The 21,073-nt window shown below is 37.4% G+C and overlaps 1 protein-coding gene across 3 annotated transcripts in view; it reads right to left on the reverse strand.

Annotated features, from left to right (window-relative positions):
* The window catches only part of Mtmr7 (myotubularin related protein 7), a 112,024-nt gene that overhangs the window by 56,469 nt on the left and 34,482 nt on the right, over positions 1 to 21,073 (reverse strand). For all 3 annotated transcript variants that reach the window (XM_063234607.1, XM_063234606.1, XM_063234608.1), the window contains exons 4-5: positions 17,944 to 18,101; positions 3,931 to 4,059 (exon numbers count right to left, since the gene is read on the reverse strand). In XM_063234607.1, coding sequence (XP_063090677.1) covers positions 3,931 to 4,059; positions 17,944 to 18,101 — 287 coding nt within the window. The remainder of the gene's footprint in view (positions 1 to 3,930; positions 4,060 to 17,943; positions 18,102 to 21,073) is intronic.

Below are 21,073 nucleotides of genomic sequence, written 5' to 3' on the forward strand. Positions count from 1 at the left end.
ATAATAATAAAAAACAAAGGATACAGTAATTCTAAGGGTTCTCAATTATAGACATACACAGAGCACAGGGGACATTTTCCCATCTCTGTGATTTGTACAGCTGTTTGATTCCAAAAGGAGACCAAGTGTTTTTAAACAGTCAGTGTGTGCTGTAAGGCCCAAAATTAATATTGTGGGTTGCCTTGATATACAGTAAAACTCAGAGGGCCTGATCACAAGCTCTCCTCAATATCTGCTTCTGCAGACACAGCTTACTGTTAAACAATTCTCCCACCCCAGTGGATCAGGTACAGCTCTGTTTACCCCTGAGGATGGTATTCAAACAAGCTTATCCTCTATAGCACCCCCTTACAGCTCCTGGTAGTCACTGTTCCCAGGGTAATCTCCATGTGGCCTTCTATGACTTGTAGTGTCCTTCCTCCCTAGTGAGAGAGTCTATGTGACTAATAAACTGCTTTGGGTGTCCTCTGTCAACTGCCAACGCTCATGCTTATGGCCATCACAATACTGCTGAAGTGGGAATCCCAAACTCAACAATGAGTGAACAGAACACATTATAATACCACTTAGGAGGACTTTAGATTCATAACATGGTGTTTATTTCAAGCTTCTCTTAATGAAACACCAATTACCACTTCCCAATATTAGCCAGATCATCTCACTATCAAAATAAGTGTTCTTTTAAATAAAGATAAGTGAGAAACAGTATTTTAATAATAAAATATGATGCTCACAAACATAACTTTTATTGGGATAGGAATATATACTACTAAGCCTGAAATTTTCAAAACTACCAAATGGAAGAAAGATAAACACATTTACAGAATTTGTATCTGTTCATTTTTTTATGGAAGCTTGTCTGTTCTGGGGATAAATTTTTTTTTTTTTTTTTTTTTTTTGTCTTTTTCCTTTTTATCGGAACCAGGGATCGAACTCACGACTGCCTGCTTGCAAGGCAGGTGCTTACACCGCTGAGCTAAACCCCCAGCCCCTCTAGGGATAAATTTTAATAAGAAATGACCACATATAAAACTACTTTGACATTCCCCTGTCTTCTAATTAATCACAGAATTCTACCTTCATGAATAATACTATCCTTCAGGAAAAGTCCTCATTGAATCAGAACCATCTGTATAATGAAACTTAACATTAAAACCTAAACATTGTTACAAAGCACAAATCTGGCCATTATTTTTCAAGAAATACAGATTTTAGTGTGTAGGGATGGGAAAGCTGGTGCCATATACCTGACATTTAAAGTATTTCCCTGGGACAACCACACCATGCAGTGATACTTAGAAACACATCTCTCTTATGTACCTTGTGAAAAGAGCTAAGGCTTTCAACACAGGCAATCACTTATTTTAAAATGTAACTAGTTGCTGAGCCAGTTTACTTTCAGGCCTAAAGGTCAAGGAAAGAAAAATCCTTGAGAGCAGGAATGAGTGATTACGTCTGAGGTCAGTAGAAGAAGCTGGCTTCTGAGGTGGAACAACCAAAAATTTGACCATTTTTAACACATTATCTCCTTTTCCTGTTATAATACACTGACCAAAACAGGTTCCCTGGAGAATTTTAAAAAGCAGTAAGATATGTACTGTTTACAGTTTAAATACACTGCCCGACCCACCTCGGAAACAACAAGAAAAGAACTCCTCTTCGCATGGGCTCCTCTCTTATTTCTTTAGCAATGACTGCTAATAAAATATGGATGTCACCAGCATTTGAATTTAAAGTACATCATGAAATTCCACATCCTTATTAATTCTATTTTCTTTAAAAAAGGAATTCACATCATCCTTTTGCTTCTAAAAAGTGCTAAATTTGTGGGCTGAAATATATTTGTAGTTAAATAATACAGGGTGTTATTCAAATATTTCCTTTCTTTATACCATATTTCAGAATAGGGGAAGACCAAGAGTAGTGAGTGCAACCCAAGATGATTTAAATCCTTTTGATTAGCAGAACTCATACCAGTAAATTGAATACTGTCCTTAGGCTTACTCTAGTAAAGCTGGCATTGCTGGGATAGTTTTTGGAAGCGTCCTTTGCCATCTGACAGCTACTTCACCCTTCCCCATCCCTGGCTATAAGTGCATTTGCATTCATACTTACACATATATACACACACAGACACACACTCACACCTTCTCTCAACAGTTTACATCATTTGGATTTAAATGTAAAATAAAAGAAATCTAACTTTCTCACCTAGAGCTTAAGTGTCAAAGGCCATTTTTATTTCTCCAAATTTGTTTTCTTATCCTGCATAGAAATGCTAACGTTAGGTATTTACATGGCTACCCAATAAGACTATATTTTCTCACCTGCTTTGTGCAGCTCTGATGAATAAGATGTCAGCAAAAGTGTTACAAATGTTTCTTGACACCTTCTTCAAAACCCTCAGTGTCCCCCATTAGTTTCTCCTTCATCTGCTATTGAGGTGATGGCTGGTACTCAAGCCACCCCTTGCACCAGGCACATGTGGGCCAAACCCTAGTGTTATGGATTAAGAACTGGCGGTCAACTTAATGCCAGCTGGATTACATCAGCATAGCACTGGGCGAAGGCGCTCCACCTGAGGAAAGTTGCCAGCATAAATAAGTGGAGAAGAAGGGAGGTGTTGAGGGTTGAGGTGTTAAGGAGGCATTGTGGGTTCTCCTACGAGTTGCTGTTTGAGCCGCTGGTTCTCCTGGAGAAGCTTTGGTCCTCACACTGATCATTGCTTCCTGGCTCTGGAGGGGAAGACATGCGCTGCTTGGTCTCCAGGATGAACTCGTTACGCTGCTTCCTGGCATGTACCCAACTGTGCTTGTTGGCAGAGGAGCTCGGGGCCTCGGTGTCGCTGAGAATGGCTGTGGTGCCTTTCAGGATAGCCCTGGTCTTTGTTGTGAGTGTGACTTCTCGGCTCCAGCACAGAACCCTCATCCCACTAGCACAGCTCCTTCATCCTGCTGGCATAGACTTTCTGGCTTCCACCACTGACCCGTGGGTCTTCTCGGCACGGATCCGTAAAAGAGACTGGCGTGAGTCCTTCTTATGGGCTCTGGGCCTCCAGTTGGATTCGTGGGAGGCATTGTCCTGAGCTCTGGGTTTTTATCTGGACTCATGTGGGACATGTGCTGTGGGGTTTAGACTCTTGACTAAATAATCTATGTCTTTGGTGTTGTGGATAGATTTCCTGCATTTTCCTGTGTTAACTCCCGGTGACCATTATAAAAATATTATAAACTCCATGTCCTGAACCTAATTGTTCTCTGTATACAACTCCTGACTACAAACACCTAGGAATGGAAAAAAGCAGGGGGTGGCTTGGGTCTCTGATGGCTGGGTGGTAGACAGCCAGGACACCAGGTCTGGATTGCCCAACCTGCACAGTGTTATATTAGGGAAAATTAAGTTCTAGCCTAGTAAATCCAATGTCACTTAGTGTCTCCATTATAGACAAGTCTAATTCTAGTTTTTACAAATAATATTTATAATATCTATTAAAAATAAAACTCCACAAACAAAAATTTCTTGTATTGCATCTACTCAAAATAACATGACTATTTAAGAAAAGAAAAAGAAATATGTCACAGACTTCGAGGGCTTCCTAAAATAAGCATGCTCAAGGATCTCTATCACTGTTGAAATAGGCAGAGTCTCTCCAGGGAGCCCAATAGAAGAAAATAATGATTTTGTAGATGATTCAGGTTAGGTATTGTTAGAATCTCTCCCTTTATTACCAAATAAACATGAAAAGTCAGTACCTACAAGATAGAAAGATTTAAGCATATCTGGACTATGTCATACCTTATACAGGAATACCCATACACTGTTAAGAATTCAAATTCCCAAACATACACAGAGCAGCAGCAGCTAGAAAATGTGTGTTTGTGATAAAACAGAAAAGTAAAATGTAAAACAAGAGCATGCCTTGAGACTCACATGGTTATCTTTGTGGTAGTATGAAAGGGCAGGAAATCGCCGTCTACTCCGGAATTTGGAACTTCCCACTATGATGTGTGCAGTAGCTGATTTGGGAACATACAGCTCAGTAGGGTAAGAGTCACAAACCTATCACCAGAAAACACAAAAGGATTTTTAGGCAGTCTAACAATGTTTTCTACATTTCATTTCACTGTACTTACAAGTTGCATATTTAAGTTTTCTCAACTAGATTACCGAAGAGGCTATTTCAAGGAAACCCAAAGTCACCTCAGAGAAATAAAGTGCTGCTGATTCCATGTAATGATTCTGAGGGAACACTAAATACCCTGGAGTGTCCTGTCCTTGTACACTGTCTTCCCTCTCTGAGGGCTCTTTACATGAGGCAAGATAGTAAAAATTGAGCATTTCTTTCACTGAAAAGGAACAAACTGTAATTTTGCATCCTGGCAGTTGAGAAAACTTTCATTGCTTGTATTTGATAGAAAGATAGTCTGACATGGGGACAGTTTTCCTAAAATGTAAGTGCAGTCATTATCAGGTTACTTCAGCCTTCCTGGTACACAAAGTGCACATTCCTCTACCCCCCTGGACACCCCAACCCTCTGCCTTCTTAAATCTCATCCATTCTTCCAGAGCCAACCCAAGTTCCTTCCCTCAGGAAACCTCCTCCCTGGCCTTCCGAGTGCACACTGCTGATTTCTAGATCCGATTTCCTAATGGACCACAAAATACGCTGTAACAGCTTTATCTTGTGCTTTTTGGGTGTTGATTTTGTAAGTAGTGAAAAATGATTCTCCCTGGCAGCAATTACCATGGTGGAAACTCTGACGCCTTGTAATTTAGAAACAGATCAGCAGTTTAATATCTGGCTCTGATTTAGCAACTTTATGACCTTGGGAAAGCCAAATTACACAAAGCACTTTGGTTTTCTAATCTCTAAAACTGATACTACAGCAATAATATTTCAAAGGGTTGACAGAAGGATCAAATCAGATAACACTCCTGACAAAGTACACTATAATCCATTAGGGCCAAAACAAATGCCATTGGCAGCAACAGTTACAGTTGATACTGTTGCTCAACACGTATTTTGCCTTCACATCACTCTGTGCAATGTGAGGATGGCAGTTTCCTGGGCTTTGAGCAACTATTTATTTCCTGGAAGTCCGGTGTCTTCTTAGGAATATCAAGAGTCCTTAACTAAGCGTAGCAATGAAGGAAATACCTAATGTACAAATCTTTCCATATCCATCCATCCTAACCACTCTGGAATATAGGACTGAAGAGAATGAGAACCCACAAGAGGAGAGATCTCAGCGTCCTAAGCCCTCATCAATTGCCCTGCAATGACATCCTTCCTTGCCCATCTCTCCTGTCTTTGTTACCAGGCCAGTAATAGGACAGAACAGGAGAAAAAGGCCACAGAAGCAGGTCATAAGCCCAAAGTACTATATACATTCAAGATTTTATCAAAGACATGTTGGTAAAGAACGTTACCACCGAGTTTCTTATAGGCTTTGGCACTGACACTCTAGAGGGAAATCTTTACCAAGAAGAGCAGGGCCACCCTCGGACCCAGACGGCAGGAGGGACTCTATAAGACACTGCCTTGCATTCCAACCTGGGTCGCCAACCTGGTGTCTGACCCTGTCGGCCATTAATCAACCACACCTGCTAGTATGAGCGTCCAGCAACATGGAGTCATGGCATTTTCTTAAAATAAGTTTCTAAAACAAAATAAGATTTTGAGTAAGGAAGGAATTACATTTTATGACTAAATGAAGTAAAAGTAATAGGCGAGATTTCACAACAAACTTATTACACATAGCTTCTGAGTATCAGGAGGCGAGTAGGGACTTGAGAACTCCTGGCAGGCCCTCTGCTGTCGCTATGGCCAGAAAATATCCAACCTGGCTCAGGTCATGATGCAATGGGCACTGAAAGAGAAGATAAAAATCCAGGGCCCCTTCTCCCTTCAGCCAACCAACGGTATATACTGTTACTTGTGTTACCAGAACGCTGTTTCTTCACATAGTGGCAGAGAGCACAGCTTCCTGCCCTCCGCAACTGCCAGAGTTTTCACAGTCCAGAGTAAAAGAATGCAGACCTTCATAGCAGGGAATGTCCCAGAGCCAAGAGCCCAAAGCTGAAGTTATTGACAGTGGTCAGACTTGACTGGCTGTTACGGTCTCCTCTGTGGGGACACATCAGTTAGTTACAAGGTTTCCTGAATTCGTGGGAACTCCATGGGTCAGGGCATCGTTTTGTAAACATACATGTGGAGTACTAAGTAGCACTGTATAAGCAGACCCACAGCACCAATTAACTCAGTTTCAAAATACGCCTTTCACTGGGCTTGAAAAATGGAATTCTGCTGGACCCGTCCCTCCTCGGGAACAGCTGAGAGGCCCTGGAAAAACCTAGCCACCTGGGACTTCTGCCACTGGGCCTGCCCCTCCACAGGAACAGGTGGGCCACCCCAGCAGGCCCGGGTTGCCTCAGATTGCCACCGCGGGCTTGTTCCTTGGGGAACCCACTCACCTCCGGGACCTAGTACTGTAGAGGATTTTTGGATCCAACCCCTTCTTCCAGAACCTTGCACTACAGGAAATTACAGTGTTGGCTGGATGGGACTCTCAGGAACCCCTCACCCAAACAGAAGACAGCAGGCTCCAGTCAGTGTGGTGAGTATGCCTAAAATCAAGGTCTGCAGTGAGTAAATAGGAGCAGAAGTGAAACTCCCTCCAACTATAAGATCTTGACCAACCTGACAACAGAGTGGGTAACCGCCCCCCCCCTCCATACTGAGAACATCAGACAGATTGAGGAGTGCACCAATAAGGCCTCTGTCAACTTGGAAAACTTAAAAGAGCTTATGAGACACAGTAGGGCCTCGGCTGACGCAAACGCTATAAACAGGAAGAGCTGGTGCCTGCAACAACCTGAAGACATAGCAACAGCAGAAACTAAGAGGTAACCTACATCAATACTTCTAACCTAGTTAGCCCAGAAAGAATTTAGGACTCACGCAACAGGCTTTGGAGGACTGACTCTCCTCTGCAATGTAGCACCCAGCAACTGAATAAACATCAACCACAGAGTAGGACCTTAAAACTCACACTACGGACAGTTGAAACTGTTGGGACTGAAAGAACAAATATTTACCCAAAAGGTGAAAATGACAAAACAAAAAGGCAAAATGCAATCTCAAACATCTAGTCCATCAGGAGCAAGTACAGGCAATACTGAAATAGAGGACTATATAAGTCATACGCCAGGAATCTATGAAAAGAAAGCAAATGAATTAAAGAAACAAATCCATGAAGCTATAGAGGAAATCAAATTAGAAATAACTCTTATGCAAAAACAGAAATAACAACCTTAATAAATAAGTTGCTCAACATAACTAGAGAAGAAATAGAGAAAAAAATACAGGAGCATGGGAAATTAATTGAAACATTGAATGAACAATGCAGAAAACAAGCAGAATCCACAAAACAAATTCAGAGATATCCAAGAAACAAAAAACTCTACGGAAAGCTGGAAAAACCATTTAAATGAAGCTGAGGATAGCATTTCAGACCTTGAACACAGGATCACAGATAGGCATCATGAAAGGCATCATGTTTTTACAAAAACAACAAAGTAGCATGAAATGACAATCCTGCAGCTTCAAGACGATGCCAAGAGAAACAATATAAGATTAATAGGCATAAGTGAAGATGCAGGAGTCAATGCAAATGAAATAACTAAACTATTCACAGAAGTAATAGCAGAAAATTTCTTACCCATAGGGAAAAATCCTGATATACAAATAAATGAGGCATACAGAATGCCAAACAGTCACAACCAACATAAATCTACATCCAGACACATAATAATTAAGATCTCAGACATACAGCATAGACACAAAATACTAAAAGCTGTTAGAGAAAAAACATAGCTCACCTATCAAGTAAAGCCTATTAGAATCACAGTAGAATTTTCAGCGACAAACCTTCAAGTTAAGACAGCTTGGAGTGAGATATTTCAAGCCTTGGAAGAAAACAACTTTCAACTCAGATGGATACACCCAGAAAAACTGTCTTTCAAATTTAATGGAGAAACAAGATATTTCCATGTCAAAGAACATCTAAAGGAATTCATGTCCACCAAACCAACCCTAGAAAGAATACTGACAGACATGCTAGACAGATATAAAAAATGACCACAATCCCCAGAACTACAACAGAAAGAAACCACCAGGCTGGCTAAGAAAATAAACAAGGGAGAAAAGCCAGAAACCAGCAATAGGAGCACAACATGGCAAAGTCAAGCCAGTACATATCAGTGATATCCATAAATGTAAATGGCCTCAATTTACCTATCAAAAGAAACGGGTTGACAGAATGGATCAAGAAACATGATCTCACAATATGCTGTATACAAAAGCACATCTGACCCAAAAGGAAATTCACAGATTAAAAGTCAAAGGATGGAAAACAGTATTCCATGCAACAGGAACCCAGAAAAAAGCAGGGCTAACTATTCTATTTGCAGACAATGTGAACTTCAAACCTAAAATGATTAAAAGACATAAAGAAGTCACTACATACTAGTTAATGGAAAAATTCAAGAGGAAGAACTAACAATTATAAATATATATGTACCAAACAGATGCACCCAATTACATAAGACAGATACTAATGGACATGGAAAACCAAATACACAAGAACACAATTATAACAGGGGACCTTAATACCCCACTGTCGCAAAGAGATAGATCAACTAGATAAAAAGTTAGCAAAGAAATAATAGAACTGAATCATAACTGTGAACAACTGGATTTAAGAAGTTTACAGAGTGTACCACCCAACCACATCAGAATACACATTCTTCTCAGCTGCACATGTAACATTCTCCAAAACAGACCATATAATATCCCATAAAACATTCTTAAGTAACTGCAAAGGTATTAAAATTATGCCGTGTGTAATATCTCACCATAGCACACTGAAACTGAAAATTAATGGCAAAAGAAATCACAAAACCTGCATAAATACATGGAAATTAAATAACAATCTTTTGAACAACCAGTGGGTGACAGATGAAATTACAGAAGAAGTAGAGCAATACCTACAATTCAATGAAATGTGGAAATAACATACTATAATCTGTGGGATGCAATAAAAGCAGTCTTAAGAGGGAAATATATACCAATAAACTGTCATATCAAGAAAACAGAATGAGCACAAATAACCTAATGCTTCATTTCAAGCTTCTAGAAGAGGAGACAGTTAAACCCAAAGTTCACAGAAGAGAGGGAATTGTAAAGATCAGAGCAGAAATCAATGCAATTGAAACTAAAAAAAAAAAAAAAAAATACAAAGAATTAATGAATCAAAAAGCTGCTTTTTGAGAGAATGAACAAAACTGACAAACCTCTAGCTAACCTCATAAAGAAAAAGAAAGAAAAAAAAACCCAAATTCACACAATAAGGACTGAAAGGGGGAAATTACTATAGATCTCATGGAAATTCAAAAGATCATGAATACATACTTTGAAAATCTCTACGCACATGGAGTGGAAAACACAGAGGAAATGGACAGATTTCTAGAAACATATGAACTACCAAAGCTCAACCAAGAAGATATGGCAATTTGGAATAACCTAGTATCAGCTATTGAAAATGAAAACGTAATTAAAAACTTACCAACAAAGAAAGCCCAGAGCCTGATGGATTCACGGATGAATTCTACCAGAAATTTAGAGAATATTTGATGCCAAGACTCCTTAAGCTCTTCAGTGAAATTGAAAAGGAAGCAATCTTCCCTAAATCATTCCTGGAGGCAAGTATTACTCTTGTAAGAAAAAATCAGAGAAACACCTAACCAAAAAGGAGAACTAATGAACATTGATGCAAAGATTCTCAATAAAATACTGGCAAATAGAATGCAGCAAATCATCAAGAAGATTATACATCATGACCAAGTGGGATTCATCTCAGGAATGCAACGATGGTTTAACATACGCAAATAAATAAATGTAACACACCAAATCAACAGAGCCAAAAACAAAAACCATACGGTCATCTCAATAGATGTAGAAAAAGCTTTTGATAAAGTTCAACACATGTTCATGATAAAAACCCTTCAGAAACTTGGAATACACGGTGTCTACCTAATCTTATAATGGCCATCTATGATAAACCAACAGCCAACACTATACTAAATGGACAAAATTGAAAGCTTTCATTTTAAAATCAGGAATAAGACAAGGATGTCCACTATCACCACCCCTATTCAATATAGTTCTAGAAACACTAGCCAGAGCAATCAGACCAAAGAAAATAAGAAGAATAAAGATAGGAAAAGAAGAAGTTCAACTATTTGCAAGTATCACTGTTTGCAGATGATATGATACTCTATATAGAAGACCCAAAAAAACTCCCATTAAAAGACTACTAGAAGTAATAAACAAATCCAGCAGCGTAGCTGGATACAAAGTCAACACTCCAAAATCAATAGCATTCCTGTACACAAAAACTCACTGACAGAGAAATCATGGAAATATTGCCCTTCACAATAGCATGTAAAAAAATGAAATACTTAGGAATCAACCTAAGTAAGAATGTAAAAGAACAATATGCTGAAAATTATACTTCTCTAAAAAAGGAGATTGAAGAGGATATTAGAAAATGGAAGGATATTTCTTGCTCTTGGCTAGGAAAAACCACCAGTGTGAAAATGGTCATACTCCCAAAACTCTTATTCAGATTTAACATAATCCCAATCAAAATACCATTAACATACCTCACAGATTGAGAGAAAACACTTCTAAAATTCATTTGGAAACAGAAGAAACCTAGAATAGCAAAGGTAATTCTGAGCAACAAAGGCAAGGCAGGAGGCATCTCAATTCCTGACTTGAAAAACTATACTACAAAGCCACAGTGATAAAATCAGCATGGTACTGACAAAGAAATAAACCTGAGGATCAATGGAACAGATTAAAACATACAAACACAACTACAAAGACACTCAGCCACCTGACATTTGACAAGGGGGCTAAACATATTCATTGGAAAAAGGATAGCCTCTTTCATAAATGATGTTAGAAAAATTGGCTCTCCATATGCCAAAGATTGAAACTAGACCCATGCATATCACCATGCACAAAACTAAAGTCTACATGGATCAAAGATCTAAATATTAAAACAGAAACACTAAATCTACTGGAAGACAAGGTAGGTATAAGTCTTGGAAATTTAGGGATATATAGAGAATTCATGAACCAAACACAAACTGCACAGGAAACATTTCAAAGAATCAACAACTGGGATCTCCTATTACTGAAAAGTTTCTGCATTTCAAAAGAAATCACCAACAGAGTGTAAAGAAAACCCATAGAATGGGAAAGAATTTTAGCCAGCAACCCCTCAGACAATGGACTTACATCCAGAACATATAAAGAACTGAAAAATATCAAGCCCCCCAAATTCAAAGACATCTCCAAAAATGGGCATCTGAGATGAACACACAGTTCTCAGATGAAGATATACAAATAGCAAATAAATACATGAAGAAATGTTCACCATCACTGGTCATTTGAGAAATGCAAATTAAAACAGCATTGATATTTCATCTCACTCTGGAAAGAATAACTGCCATCCACAAAATAACTGATAACAAATGTTGGTGAGGCTGCAGGGAAAAAGGAACACTGCTCCACAGTTGGTGGGAGTGTAGCCTGGTGCAACCACTATGGAAATCAGTATGGAGAATTCTCAGAAGACTAGGATTGGAAGTTCCATTCAACCCAGCTATTCCTCTCGTGGGTATTTTCCCAGAAAAACTGAAAATATCATATCACAGTGATATATGTGCACCCAAGTTCATAGCAGCACACTTTATAATAGCTAAATCTTGTGCCCATCAACTGCAGAGTGGATGAAGATGTGGTATTTTTATACAATGGAATATTACTCAGCTATGAAAAAGCACGATCTTGAGGCCTTCAGAGGTAAATGGAGACAACTTGAGGCCCTCCTCATTAATGAAATAAATAAGAATCATATTTATAAATATCACACTGTGTCTCTAGTGTATAAAGTAATAAGAACTGTAGGAGTAGTAAAGCCCAAAATGTGTAATTGCTATGGTAAAAAAGAGACAAAAAGAAAGTCCTCAAAAGGATTTAACTTCATGCATGTTTAAGTGTGTAGGACTGATAACCGTACTACCAAGTTTTCGTTGGATAGTTGAAGAGACCTATTTGCAGTCTCACTGTTTGAATGTCTACTTTATTTTTATAATGCTTTATTTTTGTAACTTGAACAACCATTTCTAAGACAATATGTAATTATCAACTAGTGATTTCTTACTGTTTTTTTGAAATTATGTATTACCTCTACCCTTTTCGTTTTTTTCTTTAAATAAAAAAAGAAAAGAAAAATGAAATTCATTCTGCTTTCAATAAAGCAGACAACATTCTAAAGTGAAATTAGTATAACAAATCATAATCATACATGGAAAAGTACAAGAAATTAAAACAATACAAACCAATGAAAAGATTCCTGTGTTCATGAATTAGAAGACTTAATATTGTTAAGATATTCATATTTATTCACCCAGATAGTATGGTCCTATATATCATGGCAACATTTATGAAAATCCCAATGGCATTTTTTGCAAAAATAGAGAAGTCCAAAACTCTGTATGAATTATCAAAGGAGTACATGTAACCAAAACAATTTTTAAAACAAAGTCAGAGGACTCATACTTCATAATTCTGCAGCATACTGTTAAACCATACATGTTTCACAGTACTCAAACAGCATGTATGGCATACAGACAGACAGATAGTGGGCATAGCAAACCCAGAAACAAATGCCGTGTATACTGTCAGACAACTGGAACAGGGTTGCCAAGAATACTTTGGGAAAAGGATATCCCTTCAAGAAATGCTCTAAGGAAAAATGGACATTCACGTACAAAAAAAAAGAAAGAAAGAAAAAGAAAAAAAGAAAGTAGTCCCTTGTTCAATGTGCAAAAATTAACTCAAAACGGAGAATTAAAACTATAGAGCTCCTATAAGGGAAAAGGCTTTATGACTTCAGACTTGGCATTGATTTCCTAGGTGTATAAGAGATCAAAAACTTCGGCAATAAAAGAAAAAACTAGGTAAATGTGACTTTGTAATATTTTAAAAACTTTGTGCACAGAAGAACATCATCAAAAGAATGCAATGATAACCAATAGAATGGGAAGAAATATTTGCAGATTGGGTATTTCTTATGGAGGTTATTATCTAGAACACATGACAAATGCCTACAACTCAAAACTAGTGACAAAAAATATTAAATGACCTTAATAAAAATGGGCCAAGAACTTGAGTAGACATTTCTCCAAAGAAGATATACCAACAGTCATCATGTACACAAAAAGATATTCGAGCAGGGGACTTAGCTCAGTGGTGTAAGCAGCCACCTGACAAGTGCAAGGTGGCGAGTTCAATCCCCGGTACCAAAGAAAAGATATTTGATGTCACTTGTCATCAGGGAAATGAAACCCAAAACTACGATACGGTATCTATAACTTAATTATTAAACTGACTGCTACTAGATTAACATAAAACCGTTAAGTATTGGGTTAGGATGTAGAGGAAACTGGAACCTTTTACACGATTGGTGGGACTATAAAATAATGTAACTGCTATGGAAAACAGTATGAAGTTTCCTGAAACATTTTGAATTAGAATTGCTATATAATAGCCAATAGGTAAAGGCAAGCTGACAAAGGAATGTATAAATAAAACGTGGCATAGCAACATACTGGACTACTATTCATCCTTAAAAGGAAAGGGGATTCTGTCACACTTTATAACACAGAGGAACCTTGAGGACATTAAGGGACATAAGCCAGACACAGACAGAAAATACTGTATGATTCAATATAAATGAGGTATCTAACACAGTCAAATTCATAGATACAGGAAGTAGAATGCTTGCTGCCAGGGGTTAGGAGTAGGGAGGATGAGGAGTCACAATTTTGTGAGATAAAAGAATTTTAAAGATCAGTTGCACAACAATGTGAATATACTGAATATCAGTATACAGTTAAAAATGGTTACAGTTAAATATACAGGTAAGATGGGAGTTTTAAATTATGTATTTTTATCCCAATAAAAACAATCTTAGATAGCAGAGACTACTGTCATTTTTACCTCACACAACTGTAGTTAAATCCTGATAATAAATAATGTAACAAACACTGCAATTTATGCCACTAAATCTTAAAAGTCTTTAATATGCTACCCAAGATTTTGTTTGGTTTTGAAAAATCAGAAAAGAAAATTTAAAGAGAACAGGAAAAGTTCATAAAAGTAAAAACTTATTTTCTTCTGAGTTTGGTTTTTCTTTAAATTTTTCTTTTTCCTCTGACTTTCCATTTAGTTATCAATGAAAATAGATTTGTATACTAATGATTTTGGCCTCTTTGTCCTTCACTAAATAAATCAGCCTGCTAGAAATTACTGCAAGTTTCTGTAGAGTCCTGCCCAAAGGAAATTTTTTGGTAATTCTTTCACTCAATAAGTTTTCACTGACTCTTTACTATATTCTAAGCATTACTGTTATGCACTGGGGCAGAAATGAATAACCCATTTTGGGGGCCTTGAAAACTTTACATTCCCAGAACAACTGATCTTTGTTGACCTAGTTATAATCTTCCAGTATATACATTTACTGTGGTAGGTCACCATCCATCAGAGATGCTATCCCAGGACTTAGTCAGACTTATGTATTTAGTGAAGACCAATCACTCAATTGAGCATGTTTCAGTAAGTTTGTTGTCAGAAACTGAAATAGATTTATCCAAATGTATATAAATGATTTATATATAAATAAAATAATATATAAAATACAGCTGTAGGAAAATAAACAAGCTTTAATAAAATCATTGGTTTGGATTAAATTTTGAGTTTTATTTCAGAAGAGTTTAATTAATAATTTAACCTAGCAATGAATTTCAATTCTTTTATTTAGATAACTTCAAGGTTAAATATTGTATTGGTCAGCTTTATTGTTGCTGGGACAAAATGACATCCAAAACCTAAGAGGAAGTTGATTTTGGCTCATGGTTTCAACCGTGGTCATCTGCTACACGGCAGAAATGGCTTGGCAAAGAGAATGTTGGGGGAAAGCTGCTAAATCTTTAGCAGTCAGGAAGCAGAGAAAATAAGCAAGAACCAGAGACAGATGAAGAGGCCAGGTAAAAGAATACATACACCCTCGCAGGTCACTCGCCTAGTCATTTGCTTCCTTCAACAAGCCTCCAGCACATGAAGCTAGGCTCAGTCAATGGATGAATACACTGACGAAGAAAGTGCCCCCAGGACCCAACCACCTTCCCAAGCCCCACCTCTGAACACATGAGCCTTTGGTGGACCTTCTGGATCTAAACCATAACAGATTTAAAATGAAATCCTAGATTACAGTTAAGATTACCATAAGTAAGTGCCATAAATGTCATAATAATGACAGAAAGTAACTAATAATTCTTGTACGCTAAGACCATACAACAGACAAGTGGCATAGCTGGTTCTGGAATGTAAGTTTTTACATTTAACGTCAAGTCAGTGTCATTTTCCACCACTGGCAATGGCTTTCTTCTCCATCACAAGATACCATTTGCCCCAACTACTTCAGATAATTTGTAAGACTTACAAAATAATTTATAACAAGAGGGAAGCCAAAATCCACATTTCTCAACCATGAGATTAAAATCACATGGAATGGATTATGATGAAATCTTACCAATGAATTACCCGTCAGAAATTTTCTTCAACACATTTTTTATTCAGTGTCTAAACTGGTAATAAATAAGAATACAACATCCTCTATCTTAGTGATAGTTAAAAAATCAGAAAATCCCCAACTTTTTACATTTTGTGTCTCAGTAGTCTGTTAATTGTTAGTTTTGTTTTGGTGTGCATTATTATAGAAAAAGAAATGCTGTGTAACATGTTTTGCAATTTGTATGCCAAGAATTTAAGTGACTAAATGTGAGTCATGATTGTGGTGCTAATGTAAAAAGGCAATCTCACCAAAACTAAAAAGAACCTGTATTTCGAAGAAAATAGTGTTCCACTAGATTTGGCTCAGCTCCCTTCTCTGCCCAGAGACATGTCATTTTAAAAATAAATATTCAGGGGCTGGGGATTTAGCTCAGCGGCATAAGCGCCTCCCTTGTAAGCAGGCAGTCATGAGTTCGATCCCTGGTACCGATAAAAACGAAAAAGACCAAAAAATAAATAAATAAATAAATAAAATAAAAAATAATATTCAATTGGCTTTAATAAACTTGAATTTCTCTTTCTTTCAAGACTAATAATTCAGTGTAAAGGTTGATATTAGTATGCAAATAAACTATTATGAATGTATTAGCCACATACTTTACAATGATTAAGGGAATGGTTGTTAAATTTAAGTGTAATTACAAAGAAAAATCAGTATCATGGCAACCCATTCTTCTCCAAATGATTTATAAGGAAATTTGTCAGATTCGGACAGAAGGCAGGTATGGTATATATGTATGCAATTCCAGATACCGAGGAAGCTAAAGAAGGAGGATCAGAAATTCAAGGCCACACTGGGAATTTAACAAGATTTATTTCAATGTTTTGTTTTGTTTTGTTTTGTTTTAGGTACCAGGGATCGAACTCATGACTGTGGCACTTGCAAGGCCACTTATGCCACTGAGCTAAATCCCTGGCCCTGTTTCAAATTTTAAAAGAGGACTGGGAATGTAGGTCAGTGGTAGAATGCCCTGGATTCAAACCCCAGTATGGAAAAAAAAAAAAAAAAAAAAGGAAGGAAAGAAGGACAAAAAACAAGCATATCAATAGTTTTCTCCTTCAACAAATGCAAAACTACAAAATACAAAACATGATTAAAAAATACAAAACATGATTAAAAAAAAAGATTGACTCAAAACTCCTGAGGATCAAAAGACACCCTAGGTACAGCATATGAATACCTTACAATAGCTATGGACGTAACAGAGAATTATCTAGAATATACAGAGCCTCTACAATAAGAAAACAGCAAACAATCTTAGAGGAAAGAAAGAACAAGCATGTGAACAAGCAATTCAAAGAAGAGTCAATGTGAGTGGCCAATGAATACAAGCATTATTTAGATTAGAAAAATTATTGAAGTACACAGCTGGGGGAAAATGAAGGAAAATTCTGAGACAGAAGAGTCAGCTACAGATGTAGCCAAGTGGTCAGAGATGTAGCTCATTTCAATACACACAAGGTCCTGGGTTCAATCCCTAGCACTGCATAAAAAAATAAAACCCAGAAGAATGTTAAGCCAAAGGGATGTGGGTAGTTTTTTTCTTTCTCACTCTTTGGTAAACTCCTCAGAAGGTTCGTGCATTGCTTTTATTATTTAAACATCTTAAGAATGGTGAACTCAATACTGATGCATAAGCCCTCACTGGGGACAGCACAGGGTTCACTGGTCACTCCTCTCCATATTCCTTCTTACAAGTACAGACACATTTCTCTGCATCTCTCTTGGGAGCCCCTTGGTGACCCTCTGTACCAATCAAGAGCTCAGTAAGCACATGAAGGATCTGGTGCCAAACTTCCATCTGAGCCTCTCTGACTTCCCCACTAATCACTGCCTGTACTATAAAAAGACGTGATGGGAGAGTGAGGTCCCAGCCAGCTCTTCCATCAACTGCCTGGCCAAAAGGGCCCCACTGGGTCCTTTTAACTCTCTAGTTCCTTGGCTTTAAAGGGATATAGTGGGAATGATCTCCAAAGTTCCCTTGTTTGAACTTTCTGATCGTAGGTACAAACTACTAAATAAAGCCAGTAATAACCATGGGAATCTTGGAACCCCCACACTTACATCTACAAAGATCAACAAAATTTACAGTAGATAAAAGTCATGCTCAGATATCTGAAATCATGATTTCATGCAAATTAGTACTTGGAGTTTACTAAATGCCTCCACTCACTCTGTAGTCTCTATTCACATCGCTCAGCTGCCAATAATTATCAGGGAGGCCCATTCGTTTGTATTCTTCACTGAGATCAATCAGCATCCAGCCTTGCTCTCTTTCTTCTTTATCCAGCTTGGGATTGAATGAAAAGCAGTATAACTCCTCATATTTCACTGTAAAAAAGGAAAACACAAAGCCAAATCAATCCAATCAAACCAGAACCACGCTCCCCAAATACACTCTGTGCCCACTTGAGTGTGCCCTCCCTGTTCTGGTATGCTCCCAGGAGTACCTGCCTCTGGGACAGAGTCACTCAACTTCCTCCCAGCAATGAAAGACTACTCTGTAAGAGATCTCTTCCTTTAAGAAACAGGGCCTTCTAGCTTGGGCTTTTTTTTTTTTTTTTCCCAACTTACTTTAAAAGTAAATATATTTTCCAAACCACATTAGACACCAGGAATTCAATTGTTTAATATATATATCAAGTTTGGATTTGGGGTGGCCTCTCAGAAATAGAACATGTCCAAGTCAGTTCCACATTTTGATGCTCATAATATTAAAAAGGAAATAACAATTGTGAAAGCTTTGGATTATATGTTTGCATCAAAAATATTTAAATTTTTACTAACTACATAAATATCATAATTTCATTGCTTGTTGATACTAATAGGATTCCTTAAAAAAAAAATCAGTTTAAGTACATAGCAGCCTAGTCATGGAGATTAAGTTGAAAGTCTTTCAATTTTGTTATGGTATTTCTGTCTTTATATATATCATCTCTTATGCTTTTGAAGTCAAGCCAAATAGTGCATTGGTCTTCATTTCAGTGAAATCTAGGATTCGGTTTTCTTGCTCTGGTCCTGCTATATAGGAAAAGCGTCTGGTGCATCTAATGTGTGTCTAGTGTGTCTGATGAGACATCTGAGTTCAGATGTGGGCACATTTCAAGCACTGAGAAGGCGTCTGTATCCGGTGGCTACCATGCAGACTGACGATGAATTACTGACGGTGACAAGCAAAGTCCTTATTTTATTCTAGATTCAATTCTAATAAATGTATTCATCTAGTCAGTGGATACTGTGGTCGTCCTCATTTCATAAATAATAAATCTGGGGCAAGAGAAGGTTGAGGATCATTCCTTTATACAAGTTACACAGGTAACAGAGGAATCCAGACTGAACTGAGGCGATCTGGCTGCAGACTCTTCATCACTACGCATGCTGCGACCCCAAAGCAGAGCCTTCCCTCTTCTGACTTTCCTTTTCTTGTTCCATCTCCCTAATCAAATGGCTTATCTCCAGTAGATTCTATTTCCTCATGGATTTCCTAGGCCCTCCCATTTTCTTTTCTGCTTGCTGACAGCACTCAGTATAGAGAGTTAACATATCTAGTGTATCTGAAGGCCCTATGAAGGGTCTCACCACCAGCAAAAGACTGAGTAACATACAGGCAGCCTGAGATCAAAACAGTTTCAAATTTGTTCAGATTGCTACTGAAACGACTCACCCATAAAGAATAATAATATGAGTCATTATGAGTACCAGATTTTCTTCATTAGACACATACTCTTTCTTGTGAATAAGGGACATGGCTTGATAAATTATGTGCCATTTCACTCTCTTCCAATGTCATCTTTCTAAGCTTCAAAACTTAGAATACTGACTCTGAACAATAGGATAATATACACAATAATTACATGGACACAAAAAGAGCATATATTTTTTAGGAAAAAAGCTTCTCAGCATTTTAACTAATCAGGAAACAGCACAGAAAACTGAGATCTTGTTCTGGGAACAGCTGGTTCAACACTGAGACTCTAAGTAACATTTTCATGACTCAGGCTTCTGCTACCATAATGTTAACCGCAAATACACTCTATTTATGATGTCAAAAGAATCTCTCAAAAAAGCTTCAGTTCCCTCAGTGAAAGGCAAGATGATGAATATGGGGTAACAATGACAGTCAAACTTTTTGGTTAAAAACTTACAAATAGTTTTAAAGGTATAAGAAGAAAAATATTCCATGACTACTAAGGTTTCTTTGTGTGTGAGCTGAGGTCTGTTCCTACTGGGAAGAAGCAATGAAACATAATTAAAGCAAGAACAACACATAGCAGACATTAAGAGGACCACTGCTGGACTGGAATACATTTGAACAGATTGATACAGGTTACAAAATTTTTTTTTTTGGAGATTTTTTAGGAGAAGAGTAATCAAACTTCAGACTTAATTTAAGTAACATTCTACATGAAGGCAAAAATGTTCATTTTTATTAACCAAAGCTCAATCTTGTTAATGTGGACAGGTATCTTACCCAGCAGTCAGCACAGAAGTAGTCTGGGAACTACCTACTCTGAGAGATTAAAAAGTATCAACGTTGGGGCTGGGGATTTAGCTCAGCGGCGTAAGCACCTGCCTTGCAAGCAGGCGGTCGTGAGTTCGATCCCCGGTACCGATTAAAAAAAAAAAAAAGTATCAATGCATAGATATAATTTCACTGAGTATTTCCCATCTCATAATGTTCTGTTCCTCTCACTACCAAATAATACTTACAAAATTCATACTAGAATTTTTAGTAATCATCTGGAAGGTAAGGTTAAAAAAAAGTCTATGATTGGGGAAGTTTCTTCTGTCACTGTAGATTTCTTAAAAATTACTGACTAATTACAGTTGTATATATTTAAAATATATACAGTTGTATATATTTCGCATTGTGGTATGACTCACAATGCGAAATGATGAAAACTAATTAACACACACATCCTCTTAAACATTTCACATTTTGTAGAGTAGAACATGTGACATTTACTTTAGCAATATTAAAATGATATTAAAATTTACTCTTAGGGATATTAAAATCAATTACTAGCTATCTTTATCATGCTGTGCAATCAATCTAAACAAAAAACAAATCAGCCTTATTCTTCCTATTTAACTGAGGCTTTGTACCCTTTTGACTATCAACTGTCTATTTCCCTTTCCCCAAGTCTTGGCTAACCTACCATTCTTCTCTGCTTGTATCAGTTCAATTGCTTTAGATTCCATACATATCTTTCTGCTTGGTTTATTTCACTTAGAAAATGTTCTCTAATACTAGACATGCTGTCAGAAATGAGAGTTTCTGTCTCTTAAAAAGTTGAATCTTA

Source organism: Cavia porcellus, unplaced genomic scaffold (genome assembly GCF_034190915.1).
Source record: "Cavia porcellus strain 051 isolate PalLab524CR breed Dunkin Hartley unplaced genomic scaffold, mCavPor4.1 scaffold_24, whole genome shotgun sequence".
NCBI classification, from domain to species: domain Eukaryota; kingdom Metazoa; phylum Chordata; class Mammalia; order Rodentia; family Caviidae; genus Cavia; species Cavia porcellus.